The 12,308-nt window shown below is 40.7% G+C and overlaps 1 protein-coding gene across 2 annotated transcripts in view; it reads left to right on the top strand.

The window, feature by feature from the left end:
• LOC125240182 (scavenger receptor class B member 1) overlaps positions 1–12,308 on the top strand; it is a 184,183-nt gene that overhangs the window by 156,773 nt on the left and 15,102 nt on the right. For both annotated transcript variants that reach the window (XM_048148004.1, XM_048148003.1), the window contains 3 exons: positions 4,907–5,045; positions 9,491–9,618; positions 10,717–10,801. In XM_048148004.1, the coding sequence (XP_048003961.1) occupies positions 4,907–5,045; positions 9,491–9,618; positions 10,717–10,801 (352 nt within the window). The remainder of the gene's footprint in view (positions 1–4,906; positions 5,046–9,490; positions 9,619–10,716; positions 10,802–12,308) is intronic.

The following is a 12,308-nucleotide window of genomic DNA, read 5'->3' as shown; positions in this document are numbered from 1 at the left end:
CATGCCTAAAGGTTCGCACAAGTCTCAAGTCGCGTAAATTACTTAGTAAATTTTGCCGAGAGACGGCGCTAAATACAATAATACTCATTAGAGTACCTATACTTCTAGTCAAAGACATATATAACTCCGTATAGACAAATAAAGTCTAAAAATAAAACGTACTTACCTCAGTACCACACAGAAGAAGGGCTCAGCTAGATGGCGCTAATATTAATATTAACACGCTTTTATTAGGTCGTCGTGTATGTAACTAACTATGTAATGGAATCTACGGAGGCTAATTTAACCATCTTCCAAGGATCGTAGCGTAATGATAATTGGCAGCTGTATGTAGTTCTGATGACAGTACAATAATATGGTACTGTTGAACTGATCTGATGATGGAGCCGGAAGATATGAACTGGAACTACATGATGGAACATCGTATCATAGCTGTTTTTGGGTTTCTTAGAAAAGTCTTGTAATGAACTTTGACTACGATTAGGTTTCAAGGTCTGATGATGGAGCCGGAAGATATGAACTGGAACTACATGATGGAACATCGTATCATAGCTGTTTTTGGGTTTCTTAGAAAAGTCTTGTAATGAACTTTGACTACGATTAGGTTTCAAGGTCTGATGATGGAGCCGGAAGATATGAACTGGAATTACATGATGGAACATCGTATCATAGCAGTTTTTGGGTTTCTTAGAAAAGTCTTGAAATGAACTTTGACTACGATAAGGTTTCAAGGTCTGATGATGAAGCCGGAAGATATGAACTGGAACTACATGATAGAACATCGTATCATAGTAGTTTTTGGGTTTTTTAGAAAAGTCTTGTAATGAACTTTGACTACGATTAGGTTTCAAGGTCTGATGATGGAGCCGGAAGATATGAACTGGAACTACTAAAAAGATCAACGTAGTATTTAAAATAAGTTGGGATAGGGTTTTCTTGAGAAGTTGAGACCCTTAAGAGCAAATAAAGGGGGGCTCAGGGGCGATCGAAGCCCCTCACAAAAATCACTGCTTCCAGTAGTTCCACAGGTGGTAAATGATCTTTATTACTAGATTCACCTACTTTTATCAATTTTAAAGCACTAGTGGATAAAATGTGTTTTTACCCGCTGGTATTAAAGGACAAAACACGTGTTTCCGAGCTAGTGAGGGGAAAAATTCAATGTTGGCTGCTCGCGTGCGGTCCGTTTGTTAATGTAGGTAAGAATTTAGAATGGCGTCATTTTGTGAACATCAAAGGAGTGAGCCTTCTGTACTTGTACTATTATACATATATTCTGTGACAAAAATAACAACATGTGTTCCATGTACAACATTCGAAATGCCGGAAAGTTAGTAGATATCGACCGTAAATTGGCGAAATCCAATTTACGGTCAAATTAACACATGTGATGGACCCTGCCGTCTATAATAAATTGCCGCAATATGTGGTTGAAGCGCCTAGTGTGTCGAACTTTAAGTACCTATTGCTTAAAAATTGGCTGGTCGAGCATCACCCGTTCTACACTTATGACAATTTTTTTATAACCTAATTAGAAAAATATTTTTGTGCATTTTTTATGTGAATATTGCCTAACTTTTTGTAATTTCAATCTTCTGTCTATTTATTCTCTAAGTATTATTGTTGTATGAATATTATTTTTTTAAATCAAATCTTGACGTGTAAAATGGCGTTGAATGAATAAATGAATATGAGTATGAGTAGTATGATTATTTTAACCATTGAAAGTTTGTACGGAACCCTCGGTGGGCGAGTCCGACTCGCACTTGGCCGGTTTTTTTTCCTTTAGGAGCTATTATTTCCGAAAATATTAATATTATCAAAAAACAATCTTAGCAAACCCTTATTCATTTTTTAATACCTATCCGACAATATATCACACGTTGGGGTTGGAATGAAAAAAAATATCAGCCCCCACTTTATATGTAGGGGAGGGTACCCTAATAAAACATTTTTTTCCATTTTTTATTTTTGCACTTTGTTGGCGTGATTGATATACATATTGGTACCAAATTTCAGCTTTCTAGTGCTAACGGTTACTGAGATTATCCGCGGACGGACGGACGGACGGACGGACGGACGGACGGACGGACGGACGGACGGACGGACGGACGGACGGACAGACAGACATGGCGAAGCTATAAGGGTTCCTAGTTGACTACGGAACCCTAAAAACCGGTCAAGTGCGAGTCGGACTCGCCCACCGAGGGTTCCGTACAAACTTTCAAACTCCCCAGTTAAAATAATCTCATGTTTTCACATAACTCTAACGACTTGACTAGAAGACAAAAGTATAGGTACTAATGAGCATTATTGTGTATAGCGCCATCTCTCGGTGAATTCGCTAACTAATTTGCGCGACCATAGTATGTTGGTTTTTCAGGGATTATTCTTTATAATGTTAACCGATTTAAACAATTTTTACTTTATAGGAAAGAAGATGATTTACGTAACATCTCGTATTAATTTGAAGTACTATATACATCCGCAAAGGTGGGTAAATTAAAAGTAAAAATCTGAAAAGTTTTTTGTGAATAAAAAAAAAGTTTTCAAGATACAAACACGATTATATTTTTCCTGTAATATTTAGCATAAAACTAATGTTTCCTAAAATTTTCATAACTTTTCGTCGGTAAACTTCGGAGATAAGGGGGGGGGAACTGTTTTTTTTTTTACATTTTCCTTCAAAATTCTTTTTTTTTTCCACAACAAAAAAATTATAAAAAATAGTTTATTTACGTTCAATTTGAGCTCTTTCTAACGATACCCCACTTGACCTAGTAACTTGAAATTTACAGTTTGCCCCCTTTCATTTTGGCCATTTTCTACAGTTAAAATTAATAAATTTAAAAACATTATACCTTCTATTTGTAGAGGTTCACAATTTTCACAACTATTCCAAATTTCAAGTTGATAGCATTAGTAGTTCTCGAGATATTTAGGAATGTGACAGACGGACAGAGTCGCACCATAAGGGTTCCTGTTGTACCTTTTTGGTACGGAACCCTAAAAAACTAAGTCTAAATCAGTTCATCCGTTCGGGAGCTACGATGCCACAGACAGACACACACACAGACAGACAGACAGACAGACAGACACACACACAGACAGACAGACAGACAGACAGACACGTCAAACTTATAAAACCCCGTCGTTTGCGTCGGGGGTTAATAAATAATGAATGTAATAATGAAGTAATAAATTAACCAAATGGACGACAGTGGTAATTTCAAATTTAGCTAGCTTTGTGTGATTGTAGTCAAATTTCACGGTTGTCGCGTCCAATGTTCCAGAGTTGAGTTGTGAATGGTTACTTATTACTGGTCACGGCTAGTTAGCCTACCTAGCGACGATAAACTTTGTAAGACTGACTTTACGTTTTGTTTGTGAGAAATTTCGTTTTATGGACAAATAAATATTAATAAATCATCCCTATGTGGTGATGGTGACGGGTTAAGAATCTTTTCCCCTCACCAGCTCGGAAACACGTATTTTGTTCTTTAATAGCAGCGGTTAAAAACGCATTTTATTCACTAGGGGATAAAGTAATTTGACCTTTAATAAAGTCAAATTAACTGCTTTAAAATTGATAAAAAAAGATGAATCTAGTAATAATAGTTATTTGTTATACAAGGGGGCAAAGTTGTATTTTAACGCCGAGTGTGGAATTGAAAAATGAGCAAGTGAAAGGATTCTATAGTTGAACCACGAGCGAAGCGAGTGGTTCGAGAATAGAATCCTGAACTTGCGAGTTTTTTAACACACGAGAAGTAAAATACATTTGCACCCGAGTGTAACACAAAACTTTTCCCCTCACTACAGCGAGGAAACTACAATGCAAAAAATGCGCTTATCACTGCTTCCAGTAGTTCCACAGGTGGTAAATCATCTTTATTATTATATTCACCTACTTTTATCAATTTTAAAGCAGTTAATTTGACTTTATTCAAGGTCAAATTACTTTACCCACTAGTGGATAAAATGCGTTTTTACCCGCTGGTATTAAAGTACAAAACACGTGTTTCCGAGCTAGTGAGGGGAAAAGATGATTTACCACCTGTGGAACTATTTCACTTGCTCGTTTTTCTATTCCACACTCGGCGTTAAAATACAACTTTGCCCCCTTGTAGAGGTATAACAAAAAACTATTTCTTCGCGTGGGGGTCGTAGAAGCCGACTGTGGGATACCTTTGGTTAAATTCTGGGCGGTGGGACACTGCAATCACGAATTCGTTTTCTTTCATAGCTTTGCCTACCCCTTTTTTTTTCATCATTTATGTAATGAAACCAGCTATATTTCCGAGCTCATATAACCCGGCAACCTTTAAATCAAGAGTGAACAGGCATCTTCTGGGCGAGCTCACTTCATCGTAGGCCACGTCTTTGCCTGTGGCTAGTCTATGGCCAAGAGTAAGCCCATTTATAATAATAATAAAAAATAAGAAACATTTCTCCACAGATTGACTCTCACAATAAGTTCCAGATGGCTTGTCTTGCTTGATATATGTATATTTTTGTTACTTTTATACCATTTATCTTATTTCTGTGGGGGCCCCTTACGGATACACTTACGCCGTGTCTTGCGTGGGCGTCGGTCGCGCGACCGTCGCGTGACCGTCGCCGTCGCGTCTCATCGCATCGTCTACTTCCATATCGATAAGGTTTGATTTCGTATGCGTCGCATCGCCGTCGCGCGACCATCGCGCGACCGTCGCCCACGCAAGCCACGGCGTTAGACTCATAGGGATCTTTAGTGCAATTGCCTCCAACGATCCTAAGATCCTATAGCTATTCAGGAGATTCTCCGCCATCTGCGTGCGTCTGCTGATGAGGCTCATGGGCTCTCTGAAGTCCTTTGGTTCCATTATTAAATTTCCGTTACTCAATGTTATTTTATTCTTTCCAGAGAAGACATGGAGAAGGTCAACATCAAGTTCCACGACAACGACACGATTACGTACCAACACAACAAAATTCTGCGCTTCGTTCCCGAGCTCTCAGTCAACAAGAACCAGAAGTTGACAGTGCCCAACATTCCACTACTGGTGAGTCCAACTATAGGGACAGATCAGCTGACCTAGACGAAGGGTCGGTTGATGAGGCTTCATGGCGATCAAAACGCAATCATCATCATCCTCCTTGCGTTATCCCGGCATTCGCCACGGCTCATGGGAGCCTAGGGTCCGCTTTGGCAACTAATCCCAAGATTTGGCTTAGGCACTAGTTTTTACGAATGCGACTGCCATCTGACCTTCCAACCCAAAGGGTAAACTAGACCTTATTGAAATTAGTGCGGATTCCTCACGATGTTTTCCTTCACCGAAAAGCGACTGGCAAATATCAAATGACATTTCGCACATAAGTTCCGAAAAACTCATTCGTACGAGCCGGGGTTCGAACCCGCGACCTCCGGAACGAAAGTCGCACGTACTTACCGCTAGGATACCAGCGCTTTATCAAAATTGTCTATATATTATATAGACTGCGCCACTACAATTGTCAGTCAATAAGAACTAGGAATTGACAGTGCCCAACACTGGCAACGTTCCTTTACTGGTACTTGCTGGTACCCAGCAGTGAACAAATAATTGCTCAAACTGGTGTTTTCCATGTGTTAGAGCTATTTTAAATTCTGCGATCCAGTCCTTGTCCTTTGTAAGAGGGACCAATTTTATTGCTGCTTTACCTACTTCAGGAACCATAAAGCCTTATAATTGCGGGACACAACTGGATGAGACTAGACTTATATTGACCGGGATATAGACCGTGATTACCTTTTTGATTTTTGTCGAGCTCCCGATATTTCGACGCAGTTGCATGCATCATGATCACGGAAAACGAAACGTCGAAATATCGGGAGCTCGACAAAAATCAAAAAGGTAATCACGGTCTATATCCCGGTCAATATAAGTCTAATGAAAATAACCGTGAATCATTCAAAACTCTGGATGAGACTAGCTCAGGACCGGGACAAGTGGCGTACTAGAAGAGAGGCCTATGCTCAGCAGTGGGCGATAAAAGGCTGATATGATGATGAAAGCCTTAACCCCTCGTATGCGGCCTGTCAATTTTGGTCATTGAAATAGTGACCTTGACATTTACAGCAATAGATTAAGATTCCCACGCACGGATCCGTGTCTAAGCATACGAGTGGTTAAACGGGACGGGACCGTTCTCTGACGTGTCTGTTCTGTTTTACTGAACATCCGTCCATCTGTCCTTATGTCATTTTAAATATGATCCGAAGAGCCAATCCCTTAGCTTTCAAACACTTGGGCATTTTTTATGCAACACTTGCTTATTTTTATGCTTTATAACATTGCACAATTCATACCCATAGATGTAGATTACTTCCTTAGCTGTGTATTAGAATTATATCACCTTGTTCATTATGTTATTTGCGGGCAATGCCGCACAAGCCCTGTTTCGACACTTGTTATATTTTTACTTGTATTTTATAGTAAATGGAACTATAGGTCTTTCTGTAATCTAAGAACTTAAACACTTTTGTATGTGACTGTTTGTTTCCTAAATAAATGAAAAAAAAAAAAAAACACTCGTCAAGACAATGTTATAGCACATCTCGGACACTGGCGATCAAATGTATGAAAGAGGGGCGTTCCTATTTAGCACACATTCTAAGCTCGTGTAGGTGAACGCGTACTGTACTTGTATGAGTGAGATATGACAGATCGACTGTTCACGTTTTTGACAGGCGGTAACTGTGAGGTACCTAACCGAGAGGGGGTGGGCGGCACTTTCAGCGGGGAGCGGAAGTGGCCATACTGTACGATAGTACTCTTTATTATACAGAGACACAGTACACTGGTCAAAAAGAGAAATAAAAAAACAAAGTGTGATGTAAAGCTGCATTTTTGTTATGTTATTTGGGGTCCTTGGGGGCATGTAGGACTATATTTTGCAAGCAAAAAAATGGTGTGCTAACTTCGTAATTTAAAAAAAAAAGTAAAAAAATCAGACTTTTTTTGGTTTTTGCCGTTTTATTAAAAAACTATGCATTTTTGGTCAAAAGTTGCTTTGCAATGTTGAAAGCGCATTAAATTCCAAACAGTTTGACATCTTTTTTATCAATGTCCGTCAAATATTTTTTGAGATATGAAGCGTCAAAAAAAGAGCATTTTTCCCTTTTCTATGAAAATATTCGTTTTGCTAATATTTTGAGACAGATATCAGCAAAATAACTCAGGCTATTACATGAATTGTAAAATAAAAATGTAGAAAATTTCACTAGCTTTCATTTAAGACCAAAAGAGTGCCAGTTATTTAAAAAATAGGATTATATCATAAGTCTAGTATAACTGGATCAGAAATAATCGGTGGATGGTAATGGCCAAATGGGATAGTTTACATATATTTACAGGAGGCGTAGCGGAGAACGAATTATTATTATTTGGGGGCTGTTCAAGTATTACTCAGACACATATTTGCGTATATCAAATCAACATTTATTTAGTAAGTTTTAAGTTTACGGTCAGAAAGACCTCAGGATCGCCGCTTGGCGGAAAAAAATATTTACGAGTAGAAAACCCTCATTAATTGAATCAGATTGTTCCGAAATTGTTCTTGTACGGACTGGTTTTTAAAGCATATCACTGAGGGTCAATAACATCGATGCAATCTCACGAGCGTTGTCGTGGACGTGCTCGAATCATAGTATTCTCCGTTTAACGAAATATCAGTACATAGTATGTGTTGTATTGCACGCGCAGGTCTGTCACCGCCGCGCAGATGTAGTCGGACCATAACTCGACAGTATACACACTTGTACAAAAACTGAGGAACAGCTGTCTTTTTACGCTGTCACTACATTTGGCGAATCTTCTAGCCAACATGTTTGCCCTTACTGCGGTGGCTCGCCTCTGCCTTTCTATGTCCTCCTGGTCTTTTAAACTGGACAACAAGATGTGGCCAAGATATTTGACTTCGTGTACTCTCCGCAATTGAACTCCATCAAGCAAAAGAGGTTGTACATGTGTGGGCATATGTGCTGCCTCCATGAGCATAAATTCAGACTTGTCCGGATTGTATCTCATGTTATGCTGGCTGGCGTATCTCTCGCATTCTGCAAGTAACTTACGCATAGCTCCCACAGATGGTGCTAGTAGGACCATATCGTCTGCATATGCGATGTGATTTATCATTTGCCTTTTGATGGAGCAGCCAACCTCGGTACTGGTCAAAGCCTGCGACAGCCCATCCATGTACACGCTGCAGAGAGCCGGAGACGTACTGCCTCCTTGTCTCACGCCACAGTTTAGCCCGCTGGCTGTGGACAGAGTTGACTTCCATCTTACTACGTTCTTCTGCTGGGAATACCACTTCTCCAGTATCTTAATAATTGGCGTGGGCACTTTTCGTTCCCGTAGTTTATTCCCCAGCAATTGGTGGTCAAATACAACTCAAGTGGACTTTCTATCACTACAGGAGTTGTGCCATCAAGATGCAGAACCAGGACCCTCAAAAAGGAAAAAGTAAAATGTAACTAATTCTGTTTTATTTTTCTAATTTACTAAACTTCAAAATTTTACTGTATTTTATTTCTTCATTAGTAATAGTCAAATCGATGCAAAGTTAGCTTAGACAATTTTTTCAGATAAACGGATATCAAAGAAAGTAAGATCGAATAGATAGCACTTTCAACCTAAAACTTTTAGCGTAAACTATTTTACCTTAACCAATCTACCAGACTCTTGGGTTCTCTATTTATAGCTTTTTTTTTGTTTATCAAAGTAACTATTCGTCTTACTGACCTTTATTTGCACTAAAACTAAAGCAAAATAATTTTTATACAATGTTATATTGAAATATACATCATATCATGAAGTATTTTGCAGATATTTGTCTAAAAATATTGGCAAAACGCTACATTTTATAAATGCGTCAAAAATTAACCTTTTTTGACGCTTCATATCTCGAAAACTATTTGACGGACATTGATAAAAAAGATGTCAAACTGTTTGAAATTTAATGCGCTTTCAACATTACACAGCAACTTTTGACCAAAAACGCATAGTTTTTTAATAAATAAATAAAAACCAAAAAAAGTCCGATTTTTTTACTTTTTTTTTTAAATTACGAAGTTAGCACACTTTTTTTTTGCTTGCAAAATATAGTCTTACATTCCCCCACGGACTCCAAATAACATACCAAAAATCCAGCTTTACATCACACTTTGTTTTTTTAGCCGATTTTCATGTAAGATTTGACCGGTGTACAGTATTTTGCTAAGGCAATCTATTGTGTCATCTGGGTACGTAACCGAATGGCACAAACGCTCACGAAACGAAACGCTCGTAGATATCTATCTCTATCGCTCTTGCGTGTTGGCGTGACAGGGCCAGACTACCTTTCGCGGCGTTTCGTTTCGCGTCGAAGAAATGCCATTCGGCTACGGCACCTGAGCTGCAAATTTACAGAGACATAAGTAGCAAAGATCAAAAATACAATGAATACTATTATTTTCTTTCAGACAGTGACATCCTTCTCTCCCAACCTGGCTGGTCTCGTGGTGAGCGGCCTGGCTTCGGTTCTGTCCGTGGCCTACAAGAAAACTGCGGAACCCTTCGTCAAGGTCACCGCTGAGCAGCTGGTTTTTGGGTGTGTATCAATAAATAAAATAAAACAAATAAGTTTTTTTGCAAAAATTTAATTTTTGGCACAAGCTATTATCGCTGACTGTGCCTTTCTTTCAACAGTCATCTACTGCTCTCCGAGACATTTCTAAAAACACCTTTCGATGGAGATACAACGTTTCATAACAGAGTTCCTATGACCACCTTTCTGTTCCATCATCAGATCAGCTCCATGATACCATAATGTTGCATTGTCACGTGATTTACATGAATAAGTGTGCAAAATTTCAGCTAAATCGGAAACCGGGAAGTGGGTCAAATCTAGCTTCTACGTTTTGACCAAAACTAACATACTAACAAGGCAAGTTAAATAATAAAATAAAAGCTTGTACTTAATTAGGATTTGTATGCATATTTTTGGTATTTTTTCCTTGAATATTATTTTATACCTTGGACTGTACCTACACTGTAGAGTCAATTTAACTGATACTCGCCGTATTCATTAAAAACTTTTTTTTTTTATATACCACGTCGGTGGCAAACAGGTATACGGCCCGCCTGATGGAAAGCGGTCACCGCAACCTATGGACTCCCGCAACTCAAGGGGTGTCACGTGCGCGTTGCCGACCCATTAGAAACTTGTACACTCCTTTTTTGAAGGACCCCATACTGTAGTTCATCGGGAATACCTCGACAGGGAGCTCATTCCACAGCCGGAGCGTTCGTGGGAGAAAATTCCTCTGAAACCGTACGGTGCGCGACCATTTAGGTTGTAAGGTGTGTGGATGAGCGCCCTGTCGATGGCGAGCGGTGCGATGATGAAAAGTGGCCGTTGGCATCATGTCAAACAGTTCTTCAGAACACAACCCATTGTACAGGCGATAGAACACACATAAGGAGGCGAAGTCCCTCCTTAGACTTAAGGGTTCAATACCGCCCGTGAATTTGGAATCGTCGACAATTCGACTTGTATTCCTTTTTTGCTAACGATTATTTGTTAATTGAAGCTTTTATAGTCTTTATGAATAGCTATAGGATTCTTCTGTCCCATTACTGGTGATACATCCATCATAAGGTTATATAATGTTTACCACATATTGTTGATATAAACTTTGTTTTACAGATACGATGACCCTCTCGTGACCCTGGCTCACTACTTCTACCCCAAAGGAAAGAGACCCAACAGCCAAATGGGATTACTACTGGCGGTAAGTGTCATTCTTTTCATCACACTTGCTCAGTAAGTGTACATTTGCTCGCAGGCGCAGGGAGTTATGAATTTTCTAGTGCCTTTGATTTTTTTTACACGACTGCCCCAAAAAAAAGAGTGTATTGTTTTCAGCGTTCATGTTTGTATGTAAGTATGTATGTATGTGAGTTTCTTTGTTCCACCATAACTTCTGAATGCCTTAACCGATTTCAATGAATGATGTATCATTGGAATCCTTACGTCACCCCAATGAACATAGGATATGTGATGTCACTTAAAATTCAATATGGCGGGCGTATTACGTCATAATGCGCAAACTTTAGAAAAACATTTTTTGCAAACCTATCGAGTGGGGTATCAAAATGAAGAGCTTTTAAAGGCGATTAATAATATATACACATTATATGCGTTTATGTCTTTTTTTGAGAGATTAAGAGTTTTCAAAATATGTAACTTAAACAAATCTAATAAAAACAAATATTATTGAATGAGACATTCAAATGAAGACTTTAGATAGAGGATAATAGAAAATATAGGTATCCGGAATAACAATAGATGTTATTCGGGGTCCTAATAGTTAATAGACTATGAATGGCGCGAATAGGGTTGAAAACGTTAAAACTTAATCTAGCTTAACTTTATTCCAAGCCTGAGATAGCATATTGACCAATTTCCTGAGGCCGAAGGCCGGAAGGCGCCCACATACTTAGAGTCGTGCGAAGCCCGACGGACGCGGTCCAAGACCGGGCGCCGAAGAAGGCGCCCTCATACTTAGAATCAGGCGACGCCCGACGCACGCGGTCCATGGCCGGGCGCCGAAGGCACCCTCATACATAGAGTCAGGCGAAGCAGGACGCACGTGGTCCAAGGCCGGGCGCCGAAGGCGCCCTCATACTTAGAATCAGGCGACGCCCGACGCACGCGGTCCATGGCCGGGCGCCGAAGGCACCCTCATACATAGAGTCAGGCGAAGCAGGACGCACGTGGTCCAAGGCCGGGCGCCGAAGGCGCCCTCATACTTAGAATCAGGCGACGCCCGACGCACGCGGTCCATGGCCGGGCGCCGAAGGCACCCTCATACATAGAGTCAGGCGAAGCAGGACGCACGTGGTCCAAGGCCGGGCGCCGAAGGCGCCCTCATACTTAGAATCAGGCGACGCCCGACGCACGCGGTCCATGGCCGGGCGCCGAAGGCTCATACATAGAGTCAGGCGAAGCAGGACGCACGTGGTCCAAGGCCGGGCGCCGAAGGCGCCCTCATACTTAGAATCAGGCGACGCCCGACGCACGCGGTCCATGGCCGGGCGCCGAAGGCACCCTCATACATAGAGTCAGGCGAAGCAGGACGCACGTGGTCCAAGGCCGGGCGCCGAAGGCGCCCTCATACTTAGAATCAGGCGACGCCCGACGCACGCGGTCCATGGCCGGGCGCCGAAGGCACCCTCATACATAGAGTCAGGCGAAGCAGGACGCACGTGGTCCAAGGCCGGGCGCCGAAGGCGCCC

This window comes from Leguminivora glycinivorella, chromosome 27, assembly GCF_023078275.1.
Source record: "Leguminivora glycinivorella isolate SPB_JAAS2020 chromosome 27, LegGlyc_1.1, whole genome shotgun sequence".
In the NCBI taxonomy this organism is placed as follows: domain Eukaryota; kingdom Metazoa; phylum Arthropoda; class Insecta; order Lepidoptera; family Tortricidae; genus Leguminivora; species Leguminivora glycinivorella.
This window is presented reverse-complemented; position numbering and strand designations above follow the sequence as displayed.